The sequence below is a fragment of the Poecilia mexicana genome, unplaced genomic scaffold (genome assembly GCF_051168715.1).
Source record: "Poecilia mexicana isolate PSO_F unplaced genomic scaffold, ASM5116871v1 scaffold_1, whole genome shotgun sequence".
Classification (NCBI taxonomy): Eukaryota; Metazoa; Chordata; class Actinopteri; order Cyprinodontiformes; family Poeciliidae; genus Poecilia; species Poecilia mexicana.
Window position 1 is genome coordinate 16,750,371 of NW_028263370.1, and position 22,052 is coordinate 16,772,422.

The window sequence follows — 22,052 nt, forward strand, 5'->3', positions numbered from 1 at the left end:
AATAAACGGAGGAGATTTCACAATAATCAGCAACAGCTTCTCTGGAAAACAAACGATAACCAACGATTCCTGATCACCTGGTTTAGACGTTCATTCGAATCCTGTGGTTTGAATAGTTACAGTTTCATCAAAAGCCGCAGATTTTTGATTTGATTTTATTATCTGCTTTCCCTAAACAAGCTCTGATTTTGTCCCATCAGATTTTGCTGTGGATCCTGGAGGCCTGAGGACAGAACCTCTTCTGTTCAGCTTCACTGGTTCGGTTCTGAGTGAGCAGGAAAGAACCCGGCTGTCCTGCAGGATGAAACTCTGTCATGGTTCTGCTCAGGAAACACCAGGCAGTTCAGAAAGACTACTTAAATGGAGGAGCTCCAGATAATGAAATTAAATAAGACTTGTTTAGTGTCTCAAAGACATCATTACCAGCATAGCTTACGATTTTGAAATTGTTGTGCAACCAGATCCTATATATTAACAACTTAATCCTCATTACAGTCCGCCATGGTGGTTGTTTTCTTCCCGCTTGCGCGTATCTGAACTCGCCGTTTGTCGAGTATCACCAGTGTAGATCAGCCATCATTAATGGACTCTATGAATTCTGTGAAATCTGAGTCAGTCTAATAATTCGATGGCTGAATTTTATTTAGTGTTATCAATTTAATCAGGGTTAAATACAAGCGCAAACAACTCTTTACTGTTTAAAACCACTTACCACTTTACTGTTACACTCTACTCTCTGTTGGTTTATTATACAAATTCCATTAAATATGCCAAATATGAAAAAATGTTGAAATGTTTAAGAGGGGGAGGGGATAGCATAATTTTGCAAAGCAGAGCAGTTTTGTGCTTCTGTCTCATCACTTTGTAATTTAAAATAATCAGTAGGTTTATCTTTATGTGCTTATCTTTGCTTCCCAAAGCCATAGGCGGGGTGAATGCGACCTGGCCGTTCAGATTCAGGTCACATCTGAATCGGACATGTATCCCAACAGGCCTGGGTCACATTCGCCTGTGTTGTTCAGACTGACATGAAAAAATCAGATCAGACTTAACAATTAAAAAAAACTTAGAGGGTTTAAAAGTGCAGAATAGCTGTACTTTTAAACATAGAAATGATAAGAGGCATGAGTAAAACAGGATGTACTCTGGCATAAAGTAGTAGTAAGAACCAAGAAGAGATCAGATAATAAATGTGATTCTGATTCTATTCTATTCTATTCTATTCTATTCTATTCTATTCTATTCTATTCTATTCTATATCACCCCTACTTTTCTCAACAGTTAGTCAAACTACATGATTATAAGTTTTCATCAGATTTATAATCAGAATAGTTAAGAAATGCACTGATCCTGTGCAGCAGAGCCCACCTAACCCCACCTGTTGCTCAGGGCGGAGGCAGAGTTTCTCTGAGTTGCTGGGTATAAACTCCTTCATTAAGGAAAGAAACAGTCTCAGGATATTTAGCCGGTGGCTCTCTGAGGCTCTTTTCAGTGGTACTGGATCCGTTAAACATATTTTTACCAAACAATCCCGGTTCTGTGGAAAACCAATTGAAGGTGTGGAGATGTCCCAGCTTATGTCATACATTAACACTTCTGTGTTAATGTATGACATAAGCTGGGACATCTCCACACCTTCAACTGTGTCTGTTTGTCTGTCAGTTCCTGGGAACCGCCCCACACTGTAACCGCAAACATTGTATTTAATTGAAAATAATAAACCAGTTTCATCAAATTGCTAACAACACTCACTTTTAGTTAATTCATTGGACTTTGTGGATGAAAAGTCTCATCACCTCACTCTACTCTGGTTAATTTAGAAAGAGTACGTTTTTGATAATTGTACTTTTTTTTTTTGGTTTGGAATATTTTAAGAATAATACATACACGTAAAAAGTGCTTTAGTTTTTTTTTTCTTTTTGTGTTACTTTCTACTTCTCCCCTTACTAAATTTCAGAGGAAAACATTGAACACTTTGCATCACTGTGACACTTCAGCTTAATATTGTTTACCATGGAAAAGTCTGGACTTTATTCACTCATAACTTACAATGCCAAGATGTCTTTGCTATTTACTTTATGTACAGCTAAAAAATGCATCATGTTATTTTAGGTTTGTAATACTTAAATCTCACAACATAACTTTATTAGTTTTTACATATTGCAATAATTGATTCTGTTGAGGCTTTTGGTTAATATATGACGGCAGGGACTGGGTAGCAAGGTGTCCCACAATGCATTGGGCCACCATCAGCAGCAACTAATTAAATCACTTTATTTGTAACAAAAATTGGTTTTAAGATGTTTAAGACAAAAACAGACTCCAAGGCTCCATCTATCCAGCCATTTCATCAAGAATGAAGCTACTTTTCAGAGCAATAGAGCGCTTATTAGCTAGTTTTTAGCATTTACATTTGCATTAAACTGCACCATGAATGAGATGTATGTCCTACTCAACTTTTAAACACACAGAAACTTTTAAAATGTTGTTTTCCTATCTTCCTTTAGCTTAATTTAAATAATAGTTTTTATTAAGAAAAAAGTGAAAATAAAGAAAATAATTTTTTGCATAATATTGCAATACAATGCTTCAAATGTTTTAAGTATCAAAGCATTTTGAAAGAAACAAAAAACCTTTTACTGTTCAATATTTTCTGTCAAAGTTTGAGCAGAGAAGCAAATAAAAAACAGAAGCCAGGAAGCGTTTCAATCAAGTAATTTCTTATTATATAAGTAGATTTAGTTAACAAAAGCTAGGTTTTGGATGTTGATTAAATAATTACAAAATACTCAGATTTCTTAAGTTAGTCACTGAAATTTCACAAGTTAATGCAACTCAGAATGATCAAGTTAGTCCTGTTCTGTAAACTAAAGGTGTACACCTTGCATACTGACACTTTTAAGTTTCATAAACTTGATTTTTTTTTTTTTAGGCTGTGAGTTGGCATATTTTTTAAGTGTATCTCTGGATCTGAGATGCTTCTCACACATAGAACCTGGACTTCCTGCAGCAACTCAAGAAGTCTGACCTACACCGTCCAGCCTGTCCTGTGTTCATCCATCACTATGTGGTCTGGATCATCCACAGAAGAAGATAGGTTCGGACTGCAAGGAACAGTCCGTTCTTTAGAGAGGATTATCATGGCTCAACTTCTCTAGGACTTGTACAGGTCTAGATGGGAAGAAAGTCAGAAAATTGGCCCTACGTCATTAATTCAAAGCGCCATGACGGACGTCGGAAGTGATAAATGGAGGTATTTACAGAAGCGTGAAACAGCAAGCTACTTCCTCCCTCCTGACGTGTTGATCAAATTACCGACTTTGATTGAATTCACATCAAATGATTTATATTACTATGTCATAAACACCGAAGCAGCCTTAAAAGCGTACAGAAGGCGAGACGCTAACCAGTTTTTTTTTTTTTTTTCGTACATGCTAGGCTACATGACGGTGGAGCACTGTTTCCATGGTTACTGATGGTACCTTCTCCTTAAAGCGATATTTTATATTTTTCTCAGCATACATACTTATAAAGTATGTAGACGTTAATATTCTTACCTGGTAAAACAAAAAAAGTCCGCTGCAAATCCCCGGTTACGCTGCCAGTCATTATGATTATGGCTGCTTTCCATCGCCGCTGCGTCTTTCCTCGCTGAAATAAAATGACAAGTTTGTTTTTCACCCCTGTCTGTTTGTGCAGCCGACCGCGCAGCGCCCTGTGACCATTTTTACTTAGAAATCAACTAAATAGCGATATGGGGCTACCGGATGTGCGTTTTTGTTGTTGTTTTTTTGCCAGGCTTTAAGGCAGCGCATTGATAGTTTTGACGTCCGTTTTGGCGGAGCGGGCAGAGTTTCGAAGAGAGTGACGTCACGTGTATAAAGGGTCAATAGAAAATAATTAAAAATGAACAGAAGTCTGTGCAAAAGCCTTGTGAAGATATAAACACATACTGTGCGTAGAAGGATTCCATGCTGGTCTGCCTGAACTTGGCCATAGAGCCATTTCGGAACATTTCTCTTAAACTAATTTCTGTACTTCATAAAATCTTTGCTTAATGAGCAGGAAGCAGTTTAACTCCGAGTTATGTTTTTAGTAACTCAAAAGTTCCTGCTTTCACATAAGAGGACCGACTTTACTGGACTTTGACCTCGTTTTCCGTGTTCCCACCCGCATAGCCTCATCCAAGCTGTATGCTGAGGGAGGAGTGATCCAGTCAAACCAGCTTCTGTTGAGCAAATGTTCTGAAGAATGAAATTTCAGTTGAGTGGGTGTTATGGGAACATTTCTTAGGTATTTCAGTTCAAGTGTTTATTAGTAGCTATGTCCAATAGGACTGTTGCAACCAGACCACCCCCACATTAACTGAGAGTATAAAAAGGCTGATCCGCCACCTGGTCTTATATCAGCTCAAGCAGGTCTTCAGAAGATCATCTTGGTTAAGTTGAAGTAAGTAAGAATTATCTGGTTGAACAAACAGGTTTGTATTGATGCAAGACGTGATTTCTCCTGAGATTAATGTTGCTTCTTGGTTGTTCCTCTTTCAGGTTTTATCTGTTCTCTAGGAAAACATGGTGAGCTATAAAGTAACCATCTACACTGGAGATCTTGCTCATTTCAGCACTTTCCATGATTTCCGCATCACATTGGTGGGGACAGATGGTGAGAGTAACCCCACGAAGCTCACCACATGGATCCCATCCTTTAAACTGAATGTAAGGATGAAACTCTTTCTCCTCATCTTCAAACTATGCACATTTAATTTTGCTTTGAATTATTTAAACCCTGACCACTTTCCGATATGCTCAGCCAAAGCATGCTCTTTTATAAGTTTGGTTCACTCCACTGAGGTTTCTCCTCAACCACTGGGATAATTTAGTTGAATCTTGGGGAATTCATTTGAGATGTTTTCCTTGTTTTTTCAGCCATTCACTCATAAGGTGGAATGCACCACACCACTTGGTGATCTTTTAGCAATCATTGTGCAGAAGGAACACCATCTGGTGTTCCCAAACGGCTCGTGGTTTGTTGCTAAGGTGGTGGTGGAATCACCAATGGGAGACATCTACCAGTTCCCGATCTACAGATGGATCACTGACTGCAAGGATCACTATTTCCAGGAAGGATCAGGTTGGTTCACGTTGAGCACCTTGCAGAGAAAGAATACACTGACACTGTGAGGAAGAAAAATCTCCAACAAATTTTATTGAATAACACTTTTTATTCTTTAGCAAAGTTTCTCAGTCAAGAAGAAGAAAACATCACCCAATTATGTTGGACAAAAGATCTCGAAGAACAGCGTGCCCTCTATAGGTAAGAACCATCCAACCCTTTAATCCTGTCCATTCTTTATACCTGCTTACCCAGCTTGTATCATCAGAAAGGGTTAATAAACCCTCTGAAAGGGGAAACATTTCTATAAACGTAATATCGTCAATGTTCAGTTATCCTGAAAACATGATGTTGATTTCTCCTTTGCTAAAACCAGTTGTCTCTTTTCTGTTTGCCTTAGCTGGGATCAGCCTAAAGATGGATTACCATACAACATTAAAGCAGAGTCCTATAAAGCACTTCCCCTTGATGCGAGTTTCTCCAACAAGAAGAAAATAGAGATGTGGTTGACTATAGGAACAGCGTAAGATTTCCCTCCCTGGTTTTACTTCCTTCTGAAATGGGTTTTAATGTTTAACTTAATGATTATTTCCATTGTTTAGGCTTGCTGAGCTAAAGCTGATAGAATGGATTGAGCACAAGATGAAGTGGACTAATATTGAAGACATACGACGTCTGCATTGCTGCCATCGCACTAAAATATCTGGTACTGCGTCATCAATAAGCATGTTTCTGGTTCTGGTAGACACTTCAACCTTCACAATTACTATCTACTGACCCCTTGGCATCACCCCACTGATCCCATAGTAATCATTAGGCTGATTCCAGGTTCAGGAACGGTATTCTGTACTTTGACCCAAGGGTCTTTGCTGTTTGGTCAGATTTAGACAGCAGCGAACGGTCTTTGCTAAAACATGAAATCTTTTTCAGAATATGTCTATCAGAATTGGAAGGAGGACTCCTTCTTCGGCTACCAGTTTCTGAACGGAGTAAACCCGATGATGATCCAGCGCTGTGTAACTCTGCCTGAGAACTTTCAGGTGACTGATGAGATGGTCTTCAAGGATGGGAAGCAGAGTCTGACAGATGAGATGAAGGTGGTTATCTGATGGTGAGTCATGTTTTTAGACTGTTAAGCCTCCTGGTAACTAACCTTCTGCTGAAATTTACAAACAGAAAGGCAACATCTTCTTGTGTGACTACAAGATGTTGGATGGAGTGAAGGCAAACATCATAGATGGGAAGCAGCAGTACCTGGCGGCTCCTCTTGTTTTGCTGCACAAAACTGATGACAAACTGATGCCGATTGCAATTCAGGTGAGGTATCCGTCCAAACTTAGTTGCTGGTGATAGATTAGATAGCCCTCGTGCTAGCAGCATAGCACTAAGTCATGGAACTTTGCTTAACATTTTCAAGACTCCCTGATATGCTCAAAAAAGTAAAGTACAAGTCCAGCTACATTAATTTCTTAGAAGTTTCAGTGAGAGATTCTGCTGCAATATATACAAAAAGTTTAAGTCATACATCATTAGTATATAGATGAGGGAACTGCTGTAAATCTGATAACTGAAGTTCTATCTTAAGTCTGCATCAATGACAGTTTGTATGATAAAACTCATTTGTCTGGACTTAAGGTGTACATGCATTGCTACCTGTATCTGCCACAGATCAGTTTTACATTTTGTACTGGTTCATTAGCATAGATCAGTTTGGGTCATCAAGTGGACCAGAATGATTGTGGATCATTTTCTGTGCTCATCCTGCAGCTGAAACAGATTCCAGCAGAGGACAACCCCGTATTCTTCCCCACTGACTCAGAGTGGGACTGGTTGTTGGCAAAGACGTTTGTGAAAAATGCAGATTTTAACATGCATGAACTCAGTTCTCACCTGCTACGCACCCACCTACTGGCTGAGGTGTTCACAGTGGCTCTGCTGCGCCAAATACCCATGATGCATCCTCTCTACAAGGTATTGTTGATCATTAGTTGGAATGTTTTCACACAAAGGTAACTGGTGGTGTTGCTAATAAATGACCTTTTCCAGCTTCTCATGGCTCACACTCGCTACACGCTGATGATCAACTGCCTCGCACGGCAACTTCTCATATCTGATAATGGTATTTTCACCAAGGTAAGTAAGGAAAATCACTGAGTCAGGAACTATGTCCACACCTACATCACCAAGTTACAGACACCGTCTCCCCTCTAGTTTGCATCTTCTGGTGGTGAAGGTATGTTCACCATTCTGCGGAAGGCGCTCTCCTCCATGACCTACAGATCCCTCTGCTTACCAGACGACATCTCTGACCGTGGGCTGGAGGATGTGCCCAACTTCTTCTACAGAGACGATGGTCTGAAGCTGTGGGACATCATCCACAGGTACAGACTGTTTGCTTTTAATCCTGAGTTAAAAAAAATGATTCAACTGGAAGTTCTGATCTAGTTGTTGAAACAAGAATTTAAATTATTCTAGAGTAAAATAAGTAGTTATTTTAACTTGATATTGTGAATAAAATAATGGAGAAATGTGGCTCTTTAACCAGGTGAGGACAGTTTTTTTGTCTTGCATATTGTGAAATAATTATTTGGTTTAAATTGCAGCATTAAGTTAAAACTCAATTCAAGATCAATGAACTTATGAAACAATGTTAAATCACCTTCATGAACTTTAGTTTCTGAGTGAAAACCAAAACAACTTCCTTGTGGACTTAAATTGTATTTTCAAGGCAGCAGGTGGATTTTCATTTTCAAGTTAAACCACCGTCACATGTTTTACAATGTATTTATAAAGTCCCTCTGTGATTTATTGAAGCTTATTTTTGGAGAAAACTGCACCTATAATTCAACCTCAAAGCAGGCAACCACTTTAAAAAATTATAAATATGTGAAGCTGCCATAACCCTTGGGTTTACTATGAATACAAAATGTTGTACCCTTTTCATTTCTTCTTAGAAGTTAGAATATAAGCAACTGTTGAAAATTTTTGCACAAAAAAAATTATAAAAAGTTGTATATATTTTGAAAAGTATTTTGGAAAACGTTTCTTTCTTTTATAAAACATCAGTCTGACTTTGGACTGATGTGCTGACTGTAAGCTGCAGCAGGAATGAATCCTGAATGTTCCTACAGCTTTGTGAAGGGAATCCTCCAGTATTACTACCAGAGCAATCAGATGGTCCAGGAAGACCAGGCTCTGCAGAAGTGGATCGGTGATATATATTCATATGGGTTCCTTTCTGAGAAAAACACAGGTGGGTAAATGTTTTCATCCTGGCTTGAAAAGTCAACTTTCTATCAATACTGAACATCACTTTAACTAATTTTCAGGTATTCCAAAGAGATTCGACACCGTAGGCGAGTTGGTGAAGTTTGTCACCATGGTGATCTTCACCTGCTCAGCACAGCACTCGGCTGTGAACGCCGGACAGGTAAGTTTCTCAAACTACTGAAGTTCTGCTGCAGAGCGTCAATCACATCAATGTTCAGGTCTCTGGACACTTTGGGGCTGTTCTTGGTCCAGCTAGAAGCTGAGAGGCAGTCCTATTTTAAAAACAAAGATCAGCGTGTGAAGCAAAGAGACGTCTCTGTCTTGCAGGGGAAGTTTACGTTAGCTTGTTCAGGAAGTTTCTGACTGATCATCGAAGTGGAGATTCACAGGGACGGTTTGGGATTCCTCTTGGTAGCTGTTACCATAGTAACCTGGTCTCAGATATGCATTATGTTAACCGTTAGCATCTGTTTTCGTTTCTTAAGCAGTGAAAGCTGCCATGCTCAGCTAGCAGCAGCAGTGGACCTATCATTTCGAGCATTTTAGTTTATGATGGAGTTTAGAACAACAGGGGATTGACAGTACAACTTAGATTTGTCATTGTTGCAATATTACTGGACGTAAAATGCGTTTAGTGAAGAACTAAGTGTTTGCTCATTATTTCATTAGCTGCATCCAGGCTCTCTATAACCGTTTTTTTATGTGGTGACTGGCAGCAGATAATTAAGTGGTTTCAGTACCAGAACAGTATACTTCAGCAAGTAGCAACATTTTTATGAAACCTTGTTATTACGTAGTGAAAGCTTCTTCAATCATAACAGAGGCTCATATGTCTCTGCTGAACATTTTTGGTTCAGATTTTGTTGCACAAACAACGGTGACAGCTGATAAGGCTATTTGTACCCTAGCAACCAAAATCAACAGAAGGCAAGAAAGTGACAAAAGTCAAAACTAGATCCTGTTAAGTGCTTTCAAAATAAAAGACTTCCTCTCTCCAAAATCACTTAGAATATAAATATGTTTCACTTCACCTTTTTGTAATTATGTATCATCATGTTAAATTCAGTGAATAGTAATAATAATCATATAAATTTAGCTTGGCTTATAATTGTAAATAAGTCACTAATCATGTACTTAACACTAAGTGAACGTAAATAAGTCACAACACTTGTTGCTTGGATGGGTACATTTAATCATCTGGCCATTGAATCTAACCCACATCAAGACTTTTCAGACTTGATGAGTCTGAAAAGTCAAGACTCATCAAGTCAGACAGAGGATCTTGCAGCTGGAACTGATTGGTGTCTGTTGGGTTTGGTTCCTGCAGTATGACTTCATTGGCTGGATGCCCAACTGCCCAGCGACCCTGGAACGGCCACCGCCTTCCAAAAAGGGAGAAGCTACAGAGAAAACTCTACTGGACACACTGCCTTCTTCGGATATTACCGTGCAGTCGATGGCCGCAGTTTGGCTGCTCAGCAAGGAGTCCACTGACTCTGTAAGTAGCCCTGGTTCTGTTAACATGTCTCCTGACTAAGATCTGATCTCCACCGGGTGGTTCTGGTCACAATCACTGTGATCCCGGCAGGTGGCAATAACTTTGACATTAACCCCATCAGATTCTGAGAGTGACTATGGTCCGGCCCCAATGCTCATACTTCCACCCTTGTTCCGCCCTTGAGCCCTTAAAATGCACGTTTTTGTTGAAGGGTTTGAGTGTGTGGTCTTTAGCCCCGCCCCATTTGCGCCCTTGGTACACACTTTGGCTAAGACGCACCCAGGTGGACTTCGGCAGAAATATTACCCTCCATGTGAGGTTTTTAATTAAAAGGTGGAAATACAGCAGTGGGCTTTTCCTTTTTGATAATTCAGACCAGAACCTCTGCTCCATTCAGTCATCATGGAGCAGTCTATGAAAGTCTTTCTGATGATGTGCATTAATACAGCACCCTCAACATAATCATCAAATATCACAGATGTATTTTTATTCTGACCTGTATGTAAATAGTCACTGAAACCACGATGGAAACCAGATTAAACGTTCCTCTGTCGTCAACAGGAGTTTCTTGGTAACTACCCAGAGCAGCGGTTTATTGAAGATGTTCCCCTGAACAACATAAAGGTCTTCAAAGAGCAACTTAAAGAGCTGAGTCTACAAATCAAAGCCAGAAACAAAGCTCTTGAGCTGCCTTACACATACCTGAACCCGGAGGTGGTGGAGAACAGCGTGAGCGTTTAGGGTTGGATCTTTCATCGGTTCCGGTTCCTCCTGAACAAGACAGCATGGAATAAGTTAGGGTGATTCTGGGTTGGTGGAGGGAAACTACTGCTTGTTATCTTAGAAAACTTAAATGATTGTAATAAAAACCTTGTGTTTCTGTAAGAACGCAGAACCATCAGGAATTAATTGTGACCTTTGAAGCTGTTTGCAATGAAATAGCAAGCAGAACCATATATTCAGATTTTTTTTAGATGGATTTTAGAGGTGTAGTATGGTCTTTCATGTTTGGGAGCTTTTCAACCACAGCTTGATTTATGGCTAGAGATATTATTCTGATGTTCTTTGTTCCAGGGAAATAACATGTTGAACCTGATTACATAATAAACTGATTTTAAAATGGCTTCATCAGTGTCTGTCTGGACCTTATTGGGTTTGAAGTTATATAACTTTGGGCATTCATTTAATTCAAGGAAGATATTGGTCAGCTGATTCTTTGCTGGCCAATTTATTAGCAAAACTAAATTAAGTTTTAATATACTTAACATTCATATTTGCCAAGTTAAGCTAAAATATGAGGTTACAGAATAAGAACAGATTGGGAGCAGAGCCAAATGTACCATCATTAGCATGTCCATAGAAGAGTCTTAACATCCTAAAATATAGGTTTGATTTGATGTTCCAGTCTGTAGTGTTTAAATGTGTAGGAAGAATATGAGGTAAAAAGTACCATACTGAGGGCAGGACTGAACCCCAGGAACATAATTTCACATTGAGGAGTCTGAAAAGACCATATTTTAGCAAATATATTTTCTGAATATGTTGCAACCTCTAAAATACTAATACATTGACAAGAATCGCTCACAATAGGTTTTAGGCGAGCACACTTAATGAAAAAAAAAAAAGAGGTCTTTGCTCAGTAGGTGTGTGTGTTTTGGCTCTTAAAAGAGCCGTTGTGTTTGCATGAGCTGCTGCGGCCTCTACGCCCTCTCTCCGCGGATGCGGCGGGCCAGCTGGATATCTTTGGGCATGATGGTGACCCTCTTGGCGTGGATGGCGCACAAGTTGGTGTCTTCAAAGAGCCCCACCAGGTAGGCCTCGCTGGCCTCCTGCAGAGCCATGACAGCCGAGCTCTGGAAACGCAGATCGGTCTTAAAGTCCTGGGCGATCTCCCGGACCAGCCGCTGGAAGGGCAGCTTGCGGATCAGCAGCTCGGTGGATTTCTGGTAGCGGCGGATCTCCCGGAGAGCCACGGTACCGGGCCTGTAGCGGTGGGGTTTCTTGACGCCGCCGGTGGCCGGAGCGCTCTTGCGGGCGGCCTTGGTGGCCAGCTGCTTCCTGGGGGCTTTGCCTCCGGTGGATTTCCTGGCGGTCTGCTTGGTTCTTGCCATCCTTTAAATTTTCTCTAAACTCAGAGAAAATATGGAGCAGTTCTGAGCCTCGCTGCTTTTAAAATGGAGTAGCAACTGGGAGGCGGAGACGCATTTTGAGTTTTCAGCTCCTGATTGGTGGGCAGATGCAGCTCCGCCTACAGAACCGGCCTTCCGGGCTTTTTGGTGGCTGCTTATTGGAGGAAGCTCCTTTGAAAAAGTCCGTGAACCTCCCATCAATATTTTAGGGCCATGGTCCATACCCCGCTGTGCAGGAAGCTCTTCTGGTTGGTCTGATAGGAGGAATGACTTAAAGTCACACAGAAAAAAAATTAACAATAATTAGCAATAATTTAATTATGTAATTTATTTGAGAACCAAATAGCATCCGAAATAAATATTTGAAAAATTAATATCTACAATATATAATTGTATTTAAAGTGCTATGTGAGCAAATATAAAGTATTAAAAGTTACTCAACTCACAATACATAAATGGAAAACAAGTAATCAAGTCTTTTTCCCGATCATACTCAAGACCTGTTCCTATAAACATTTTTATTTGAAGAAAATATATACGCTATGTTGATTATAAGTGACGGAATGAGCTCTTATGCGTTGCAGTGTTGGCTCTTAAAAGAGCCTTTGTGTAGAGGATGTCTGTGAGGGATGGAGTTCACTTCTTGGCTGCTGCCTTCTTGACTTTGGGCTTAGCGGTCTTCTTCGCTGGAGCTTTCTTGGCTGCTGCTTTCGCAGGGCTCTTAGTGGCCTTCTTGACCGCCTTCTTAGGGCTCTTCGCTGCCTTCTTGATGGGTGCTGGCTTCTTGGCCTTCTTAGGAGACTTCTTGGCAGCAGCAGCAGGCTTCTTGGCTGCTACTTTCTTGGGCTTCTTGGCCGCCGCCGCTGCGGGTTTCTTCGCCGCCGCGGGCTTCTTAGCTTTAGCAGCGGGCTTCTTCGCCTTGGTCTCGGCCTTGCTGCCCATCTTGAAGGAGCCGGAGGCCCCGGTTCCCTTGGTGTGGACCAGGGTTCCCTTGGTGAGCAGGCTCTTAATGGCGGTCCTGACTCGGGCTTTGTTTTTGTCCACATCGTATCCTCCGGCGGCCAGAGCCTTCTTGAGGGCGGCCGCCGACACGCCGCCTCGCTCCTTGGAAGCGGCCACGGTTTTCACGATCAGCTCGCCGACGCTGGGGCCGCTCTTCTTGGGCTTGGAGGCCTTCTTCTTGGCCGCTTTGGCCGGAGCGGCGACGGGCGGTGGAGCTGGAGCGACTTCTGCCATCTTCTGCTGGCGACTCAACAACAGTCAGAGTGGAAATGAGAAAGCCGGAGCAGCGCGCGGCACTTAAACACACCATGAGAACCGTGGAGACTCAACCGTGTCCGGGGCTCCTCGCAGCAACATGGACGGCTTCTCTTTGTGTTTTCTCGGCGACTTAAAACAGCTGAAATCTCCGTGTTGGATCAGCGCTGCGGGCCGACAGTGCAGCGGCTCCGTACCGGACTAGTTTCTCTTCGTGTTCAGCTTCTGGAAATCTCTGAAGCTTTCTGCTCTTTGTTACCGGAGCCTGAAAACTGCACCGATTCACGGCGGAACACGCTGATAATCGCTGTGTTTTCCATCCTTTCTCCTCGTCAGATCCTATCATCCTTATCAAATACTGTCTGATCGCTTCCTAACATGTTAGTGTAAAGCCTGAGAATAAAAACAACCAGCCGCGGAGACCCTTTTCGTCCTAAAATGAAGATATTGTAGCATCAGCAAACACACTGATGATGGCGTCTCATGTTGTTGCCAGACTTCCTAGCAGCGCTAATCAAAGTCAGATTTTCTGCTCTCAACTCCTGAAATTAATAAAAAGTCACTTCTAGATTATGACTGCGCTCGAACTGAATGAATAAAGTATTTTCTACACTTTCTCAATCTGCGCTGGGCTTTACAAAGTTAGTCTGAAACGGAGTATTGTTTTGACTTCCCTTGTGTGCCTGAATAAAATATGACTTAAACATATGCCTTTAATTGTTTTGCTTCTTAATTATCTCTATTTTAATCTCTTTTTAAATTGCCACATTTTTTATTACATCCTGAGAAAAAAACGATGGGCTTTAATGTATATACGATAACATAGATTGGATGTAAGATTTTGCTCTTCAGTCCAAGTAAAATCGACAGGAAAACAATAGTTACAGCAGGAGGAAACAATATTTATACCTTAAATAACTTTCTCCTTGGAGTTTTAGAACATGTCTCCACTTTTCTTTACCAATATAAATATTGTTTAAAAATAAAGCAATGGGCTCTAATATTCACATGACAATTATAAGAAGAACTGAGTTAATGTTTTTAAAAAGTTAGGTTGCATTGGACTTTATTCATGGAGTAATGAGACTTTTTTGTAAAACACTTTCAAAAGCTTGCATCACTTTTCTTCCATTTCACCAATATTTATTGCTTTTACACAAAAACCTAGTAAACAATGAACATTTTTAATATTGTAATGTGACAAGAAGAAAAAACATTAAAAGGTGATGAAGACATTTCACTCTATAAATATGGAATCAAAATCATTCTAAAAACATTTTTATTGTAAGAGCCCAAAAAAAAAGATTTTAATAAACTTGAATAAACTTTCCATGGACTGATTAATATGTAATGTGTGTAAACTTCAGAACATCGCTGCTGTAAAGTAAATTGGTGTTTTTGAATTTGAAATCCAGAATCTGCTTTGCTTTTTAAGTAGTACAAGGATGTTTGTTTCTCATAACATCTTAGAAAACTTATACTAAATAACAAACAAGAAAATATAATTTTAATTGAAATTTTGGGAAATATTTCCACTGAGATGTCGCCAAAAGTTTTCTTATAGTCGTGCGCCTCACCCTCTGGACCTGGGTCACATTTTTACATCACAGTACAGGAACTCTGGCTTTTTAGTTTTTCTGCATTCTTACTGGGAAAAATGCAGAAAGACCAGAAGTCCTGCGTTGCAGCAGGCAGACAAGAAGAACCAAGTGTCAATTTTTAATGCTTAATAACCTGTTAATTATATATTTTTTAATGTTTTTGCTAAACATAAAAACAATTCCAGAAAAGATAGCACTTTGGAATGACAGAAAACTAGGTAAACTGTTTTAGTTTGAGCTAAAAGAGGGGGCAACACTTTGCTTTTTACAAATGTCTTTTTAAAAAGAAAACAATACGGTGTAATATTGTTTGAAGGGTTTTTTTCCTCAATTTCTTAAAGTTTGAAATAATTAGAAATATAGGCCAGTAGATTCCATTTTAGGCTTAACATTTTTGGAAACACGTTGGCTGTTTACTTGAAACCCCATTTTTTAAAATCCTTTTGCCATTAGGTAAAAACTAAGGGTTTAAATTTTTGCTTTTCTGGATCAATAGGAATCCCAAACACTTAATTTTTAAACAGATTTTCAGTGTATTTGCAGTTGAAGTTTTCTCAAAACATTTAAGGGAAAAACAGAAGTTATTAACCCCTGCTGTACTTATTTGCATTTTAAGCAGGAACTTTTCCCTTCATTACTCTAATATACCATTTCCTACAAAATACTTTTGCATTTCATTTTTACTTAAACTTAAAGTCCATAGAATTGAAAGTAGTGAACCATTTTATTCTCTCATTTTAGATATTAGTACAGCATAAAAGAACAGTTCGGTTTTTTTTCCCCCCTCCAAGAGTCATGTCTTATACAAGCTCAATCTTCCTCAACATAACAGATTAAAGCGTCAGGATCAGCGCTCTTCAGACACAGTTGGTGGCTCTTAAAAGAGCCTTTGGGTTGAGTGAACTTCCGCAGCGGATAGTTTACTTGGAGCTGGTGTACTTTGTGACCGCCTTGGTGCCCTCAGACACGGCGTGCTTGGCCAGCTCGCCGGGCAGCAGGAGCCGCACGGCGGTCTGGATCTCCCTGGAGGTGACGGTGGAGCGCTTGTTGTACTGAGCCAGACGAGAGGCCTCGGAGGCGATGCGCTCGAAGATGTCGTTGACGAACGAGTTCATGATGCTCATGGCCTTGGAGGAGATCCCGGTGTCAGGATGGACCTGCTTCAGCACCTTGTACACGTAGATGGCGTAGCTCTCCTTCCTGGTCCTTCGCCTCTTCTTGCCTCCCTTGCCGGCCGTCTTGGTCACGGCTTTCTTGGAGCCCTTCTTGGGCGCAGACTTCGCGGGTTCAGGCATCTTCTCCCAAAATGAAAAGTAAAGCGGTATACTCGGGAGACTGTTCTTATACACAATACATGTAAATTTAGCTGTGTTGTCCCTTTACTGTGATTGGCTGAGCCGTTCAGCGGGCTTCCAATGAGAGGCAGCGCATCAGTGGTTTGAAAATCCCCGCGCGCGCAAATTCATTGTTCACAGAACATGTTAAAACTCGGATTAGGAGGTGAAACTGAATTATTGAAACATATGTACGGATGAAGCTGAAAAATCACAACACTGTTTCCTTTAAGACAAGCTAAACACAGGATTTCATAGTAAGACTGTAAATGACTTTATTAGTATTTTTTTGTTTCCTCATTTAAACAATAGTTAATTTTTAACCTTTTGACCGATGCTTTTAATTTGGAAGGGTTTTTAAAGGGACAAGGTTGCTAAGTGATCTACACAAACTTCTGACAATAACTGACAATTAACTGTTTTGGACATAGTGCAGAGAGTAAGAGAGCGTACGAGTCACAGTTAAAGGGATGTAACTACAGAATAGTCCAACTAAGGTCTAAACAATTAATTAGTTAGCGCTTGGTTGATGAGGGAACAAGATGAGTGTTTTGACAAGAGTATTGTATTTATTGAGCGTAATGTTTATGTTTCGACATGAAATAGTGTTAATATTTGATAAACTGTCGAACAGTTGAAACAGTTGGAATATGTTTTAGTTCATTTGTAATATAGAAATGTTATAGTTAATTAAATACATGTATTGTAAATTTAATGTTATTACATAAAGTCAGGTTTATAGGTGAAGGGAAAAGGTTAAAACCACTAAGAGTTATTAATGGTATTTTATTTGTATGTTTGTAGATGTTTGTAAAGAAATGTGAACCATCAGTTTGAGAGACCATCTTTTCAACCAGGACTCTACAAAGACAAACAAAAAACTTCGTTAAAATTGAGATTCTGCTTCTAAATTCTAGTTGCTGGAGAACATATTTACTATTTGCTAGTCATATTCTAAATTTTTGTTTAAAAAAGTTTCACTTATTGTAATGAGTGTTAAACTCTGCAGTTACACAGCACACATATGGAAAAAAACTGAAGTGTTTCAGAATCACTAATACTGTTTTACATCAAACATTTAAAGGAAGAAGTGTAAACAAATGAAAATATTGTAAGGACATTTGGGATATTTCACATTTTTACATTTAGCTTTGCAGAATAGTACCATCGTCTCAGTGTAGGTTCTTCATATGTTTCTAACAGGGACATTAACAGGACAGGCTACCTGACATTGTTTCTGCATAGATATTCCCAACATATACTGTTCTTAGCAGCTGCTGTTCTGGCTTCACTCTTTTGTTTTACTAATCTCAGATGGGGATGCTTTCCAAAAGCAGCAGAGCACTTGGCATATAAAAAGGGAAGAGTTAAAAATAGGAAGTTAAGGTTTGAACATCTGTTTGTTTTCTGTAAATCTGCTTGAACATATTTCCCATTTTGTGATTAAGAAATAGAAGCTGTTCACATTTTAGTCAGAAGAAATTGTTGTTTTTAATGTGGCTTCCTGTCCTGGCTGGCAAAGGGCAGCTAGTTTCACTCCCAAAAGGCTTCCTGTTGCTTGTTTTCATGTCAAATCAATCTAAGCACCACAGGAAAATACTACTGAATACTATGTAAAATACTCTTTTTGATTTGTTAATTCTTTTGGTCAGGCCTCGGATTCAGACAGTGCGGCTATGGGCTTCTTGGCCTCACTTCCGCAAAGTGTGGAAGTGGCAGTAGAGGCATACTGCCGTATCTGAATTCATTATAAGGCATTTGAGTTGAAGTGGACTTGGCTTCTGTTGGCAAATGGCATATATATATATATATATGTATATATATATATACATATATATATATATATATATATATATATATATATATATATATATATATATATATATATATATATATATATATATATATATATATATATATATATATACACACACATATATAAGATGATAAGTCTCAAGTAGATGATATATAAATAAATATGATGATGATGCTGTGTTTCTGGGTCACAGCATCAGAACTGCATATTCGTATTTATTTATATATCATCTACTTGAGGGAAAAATATGTGGGTCACCATATTAGAATGATGCTGCTAGAAATGCACTGTCATCTGAAGCTAGGAGGTGGATGGAGGGGGAGTTTGGTGAATGGGTGAGTGCCAGGGAAATGCATCCATCTATTTTCTTGACACCCTTGTCCCTTAGTGGGGTTGAGAGGGTCACTGGTGCCTATCTCAAGCTAACATTCTGGGCGAGAGGCAGGGTATACCCTGGACACGTTGCCAGTCTGTTGCAGGGTAACACAGAGACACACAGGACTGTGGAAGGAAACTGGAGTACCTGAAGAAAATGCATGCATGCATGCACAGGGAGAACATGCAAACTCCATGCAGAAAGACTGGGGCTGGGAATTGAACCCAGAACCTTCTTTCTGCAAGGCAACAGCTCTACCAACTGTGCCACTGTGCAGACCTATCTTTTACTAATTGTACAAATTCATACATCAAAACGTTCAGCTTCTTCTGGAGATTTATGCTATGACTTTTGGTAAACTTTACTATTGCACTCTTTGAAATAATTGCCCTTTTGTGCAAATTTTTGCCCCATTGAAATACATGGTGGAATTCACAAACTGACGTCAGTTGCTAGAGTGTCCACTCTAGTAACTGCCGTTTTTGAACTTTTAATGCTTTTTTTTTACAAACAAAATGATGTTGTTCATACAAATTTCACTGTAGAGAAATAATTTATGCATTAAAATGTAGCCACGTCTGTCTACTTTATGGAACTATTACTATTATTGATACAGCTCTTTCTGTTTTCTGTCAAACTCTTCTGGAGTACAGCCATGGCACACTTTCTCCTATTCCTTCAATGTATTTCTCTCTTGTGCTGTGTTTCTATCTGTTTCTATGCATTCTGCTTGTCTACTTTTCTGTTTGCCTTCTGCTTCTACTGGTCTTACTATCTGCTAAGGTCTTCTGCAATCTTTAATCAATTTTAGCAATTCATATATCAAAATGTTCTGCTTCTTCTGCTCCTTTATGCTTTTTGGTTTGTTATAATTCACTTCAAATATTTCTGGTTTTGTACTAATTTCTGCTTCTGCTAGTTTTTGCTTTTTACTGTTTCATTGTTTAATTGTTTCAACTATTTCTGGCGTTGTACTAATTTCTGCTTCTGCTAGTTTTTGCTTTTTACTGTTTCACTTTTTGTTTCAACTACTTCTGGTATTGTACTAATTTCTGCTTCTGTTTATTGATGCTTTTCACACTTTCTCCTATTCCTTCAATGTATTTCTCTCTTGTGCTGTGTTTCTATCTGTTTCTATGCATTCTGCTTGTCTACTTTTCTGTATGCCTTCTGCTTCTACTGGTCTTACTATCTGCTAAGGTCTTCTGCAATCTTTAATCAATTTTAGCAATTCATATATCAAAATGTTCTGCTTCTTCTGCTCCTTTATGCTTTTTGGTTTGTTATAATTCACTTCAAATATTTCTGGTTTTGTACTAATTTCTGCTTCTGCTAGTTTATGCTTTTTGCTGTTTCACTGTTTAATTGTTTCAACCATTTCTGGCGTTGTACTAATTTCTGCTTGTGCTAGTTTATGTATTTTTGCTGTTTCCTTGTTCAACTGTTTCAATTATTTATGGTATTGTACTAATTTCTGCTTCTGTTTATTGATGCTTTTCACACTTTCTCCTATTCCTTCAATGTATTTCTCTCTTGTGCTGTGTTTCTATCTGTTTCTATGCATTCTGCTTGTCTACTTTTCTGTTTGCCTTCTGCTTCTACTGGTCTTACTATCTGCTAAGGTCTTCTGCAATCTTTAATCAATTTTAGCAATTCATATATCAAAATGTTCTGCTTCTTCTGCTCCTTTATGCTTTTTGGTTTGTTATAATTCACTTCAAATATTTCTGGTTTTGTACTAATTTCTGCTTCTGCTAGTTTATGCTTTTTGCTGTTTCACTGTTTAATTGTTTCAACCGTTTCTGGCATTGTACTAATTTCTGCTTGTGCTAGTTTATGTATTTTTGCTGTTTCACTGTTCAACTGTTTCAGTTATTTCTGGTTTTGTACTAATTTCTGCTTCCTGTGATAATTATGTGTTTTCTTAAGCTCTGTTTCACTTTTTGACTTTTTCAAATAATTCAGGTTGCACACAAACTCCTGCTTCTTCTGCTGAATTCTTCTAAATTTCATTACTTAACAAACTTTTTTCTACAATGTATGATTGTAGCTTTCTTCTGTTTTTTTCTACATCTTAATCTTTGTTTTCATGTTTCTTGTATTTCTCCATCAATCATTCTGCAAATATCCTTCTTTTGCTCCTTTATGCTTTGTCTTGCTATGTTTCACTTCTTCAAATATTTCTGGTTGTGTACTATTTTTTCATTCTACTAAATTTATGCTTTTTGATTTGTTTCACTGTTCAACTGTTTCAACTATTTCTATTTCTTCTGCTTTCTTCTACTTCTTAAGCTTTTCTCCACTTTTTCTGGCATTTCTGCAGCAGTCATTCTGCAAATATGCATTCTCACAACTGTTTTGCTATGAACAGCTATTTTTCTAGTTTTGTTTGTATTTCCTTTTAACTCATGTAAAACACTTTGAATTACCTTGTTGATAAAAATATGCTATATAAATAAAATTACCTTACCTTACCTTACCTTACCTATAAATCTCAATTTATCAAGTTTCAATAAGTTTAAATTTGAATCTGTCAACAGCAAAGCAAATCAACAGCTTCTAGGCCTTGGCCTCACTTCCGCAAAATCCGGAAGTGGCAGCAGAGGCATACTGCCGTATCTAAACACATTATGGGGCGTTTGAGTTGAACAGGATTTAACTTCTGTCGGCAAATGTAAAGATTGTAAAAGTTCAACGCCAGACAATGGGACTCCAGTACAAAATCTTCTGGTTTTTTCTACCAGGTTGAAAGATGGAAGTATTCCTGCTTTTTGTAGAGTCTTGTTGTAAGTGAACGCCTGTACCTTGGTTTGAGCTGGTTTGGGTCGCTCAAGATTGTGGAGCCCCAGTCCGGCTCCAATCCAGTTTGAAAATCTCATAAAGTAACTCATTTGTCAAATTGTGTAAATTTCGAATAATGATAAAAACAGGCGAAGGAGGGAAGCTGAATACAAATAACAGATCTAATGTATATATATATATATATATATATATATATATGTACAACCGCTCTGTGACGTCATAGGACAGTTTACTTATCTAGCCACGTCACTGGTATGTTGCGTAGGCCCAAGGCAGCTGACGTCAGCAAGGTGACATGACAGGCTGAAGCTCGAACGTCATGTCACGAGTTGGAGCGGACTGCAGATAGGAGTAGGAGGCGGAAATGGGCCCTCCAACAACATAGAATTGTTTGTGAATAAAAATATAATGCCCCTTTTTAACCGGCTCTACTTCAGCAGCCCGGCTCGGCTCGGCTCTATTACCGAGCCGGAGTCTGTAGTATGGATCTGTAGCACGGTGCTGCCTCCTGGCGGTGGGGGGGTATAGCGCCCCACCTTTAGGTGCCATTTGCTGCGCTTCGTCACTATGCGACCTAACTCGAGTTGCTTTTCTGATACAAAAGAAGAAGCTTCTTTGGAGCTATTTTTTTATAGCCTGATTCTGATTTTTCTGACTTCAAGAAAATGCGCGGTGGGAGGAAAGCTGCGATGTGGTGAGGAGGAGCTGATCTCCGCCTTGCAGCGGGAGGAAAGCAGGTGGCTCAGACGGTACACATGAGCCAACTAGGATTTTTGTAATAAACTCAGTGGTGGGAAGTAACGAAGTACAAGTACTTTGTTACTGTACTTAAGTACATTTTTCGTGTATCTGTACTT

The 22,052-nt window shown here is 39.3% G+C and overlaps 4 protein-coding genes across 4 annotated transcripts; 1 reads left to right on the forward strand and 3 right to left on the reverse strand.

The window, feature by feature from the left end:
• Positions 1 to 4,553: 4,553 nt before the first annotated feature.
• LOC106917334 (polyunsaturated fatty acid lipoxygenase ALOX15B-like) lies at positions 4,554 to 11,004 on the forward strand. The gene is made up of 14 exons (XM_014986210.2): positions 4,554 to 4,715; positions 4,926 to 5,130; positions 5,232 to 5,313; positions 5,513 to 5,635; positions 5,715 to 5,818; positions 6,043 to 6,209; positions 6,289 to 6,429; positions 6,880 to 7,083; positions 7,159 to 7,245; positions 7,324 to 7,493; positions 8,244 to 8,365; positions 8,442 to 8,542; positions 9,710 to 9,880; positions 10,442 to 11,004. The coding sequence occupies exons 1-14, from the start codon at positions 4,572 to 4,574 to the stop codon at positions 10,619 to 10,621; spliced, it is 2,001 nt and encodes a 666-aa protein (XP_014841696.2). The 5' UTR covers positions 4,554 to 4,571; the 3' UTR covers positions 10,622 to 11,004.
• A 384-nt stretch (positions 11,005 to 11,388) lies between these two features.
• LOC106917336 (histone H3) lies at positions 11,389 to 12,188 on the reverse strand. The gene has a single exon (XM_014986212.2). It carries the CDS (start codon positions 11,989 to 11,991, stop codon positions 11,581 to 11,583), a length of 411 nt encoding a protein of 136 aa, XP_014841698.1. The 5' UTR covers positions 11,992 to 12,188; the 3' UTR covers positions 11,389 to 11,580.
• A 124-nt stretch (positions 12,189 to 12,312) lies between these two features.
• LOC106917335 (histone H1-like) lies at positions 12,313 to 13,389 on the reverse strand. Its single transcript, XM_014986211.2, has one exon. It carries the CDS (start codon positions 13,243 to 13,245, stop codon positions 12,646 to 12,648), a length of 600 nt encoding a protein of 199 aa, XP_014841697.2. The 5' UTR covers positions 13,246 to 13,389; the 3' UTR covers positions 12,313 to 12,645.
• A 2,183-nt stretch (positions 13,390 to 15,572) lies between these two features.
• LOC106917319 (histone H2B 1/2-like) lies at positions 15,573 to 16,176 on the reverse strand. The gene has a single exon (XM_014986187.2). The coding sequence runs from the start codon at positions 16,160 to 16,162 to the stop codon at positions 15,788 to 15,790; it is 375 nt and encodes a 124-aa protein (XP_014841673.2). The 5' UTR covers positions 16,163 to 16,176; the 3' UTR covers positions 15,573 to 15,787.
• Between the last annotated feature and the right edge of the window lie 5,876 nt (positions 16,177 to 22,052).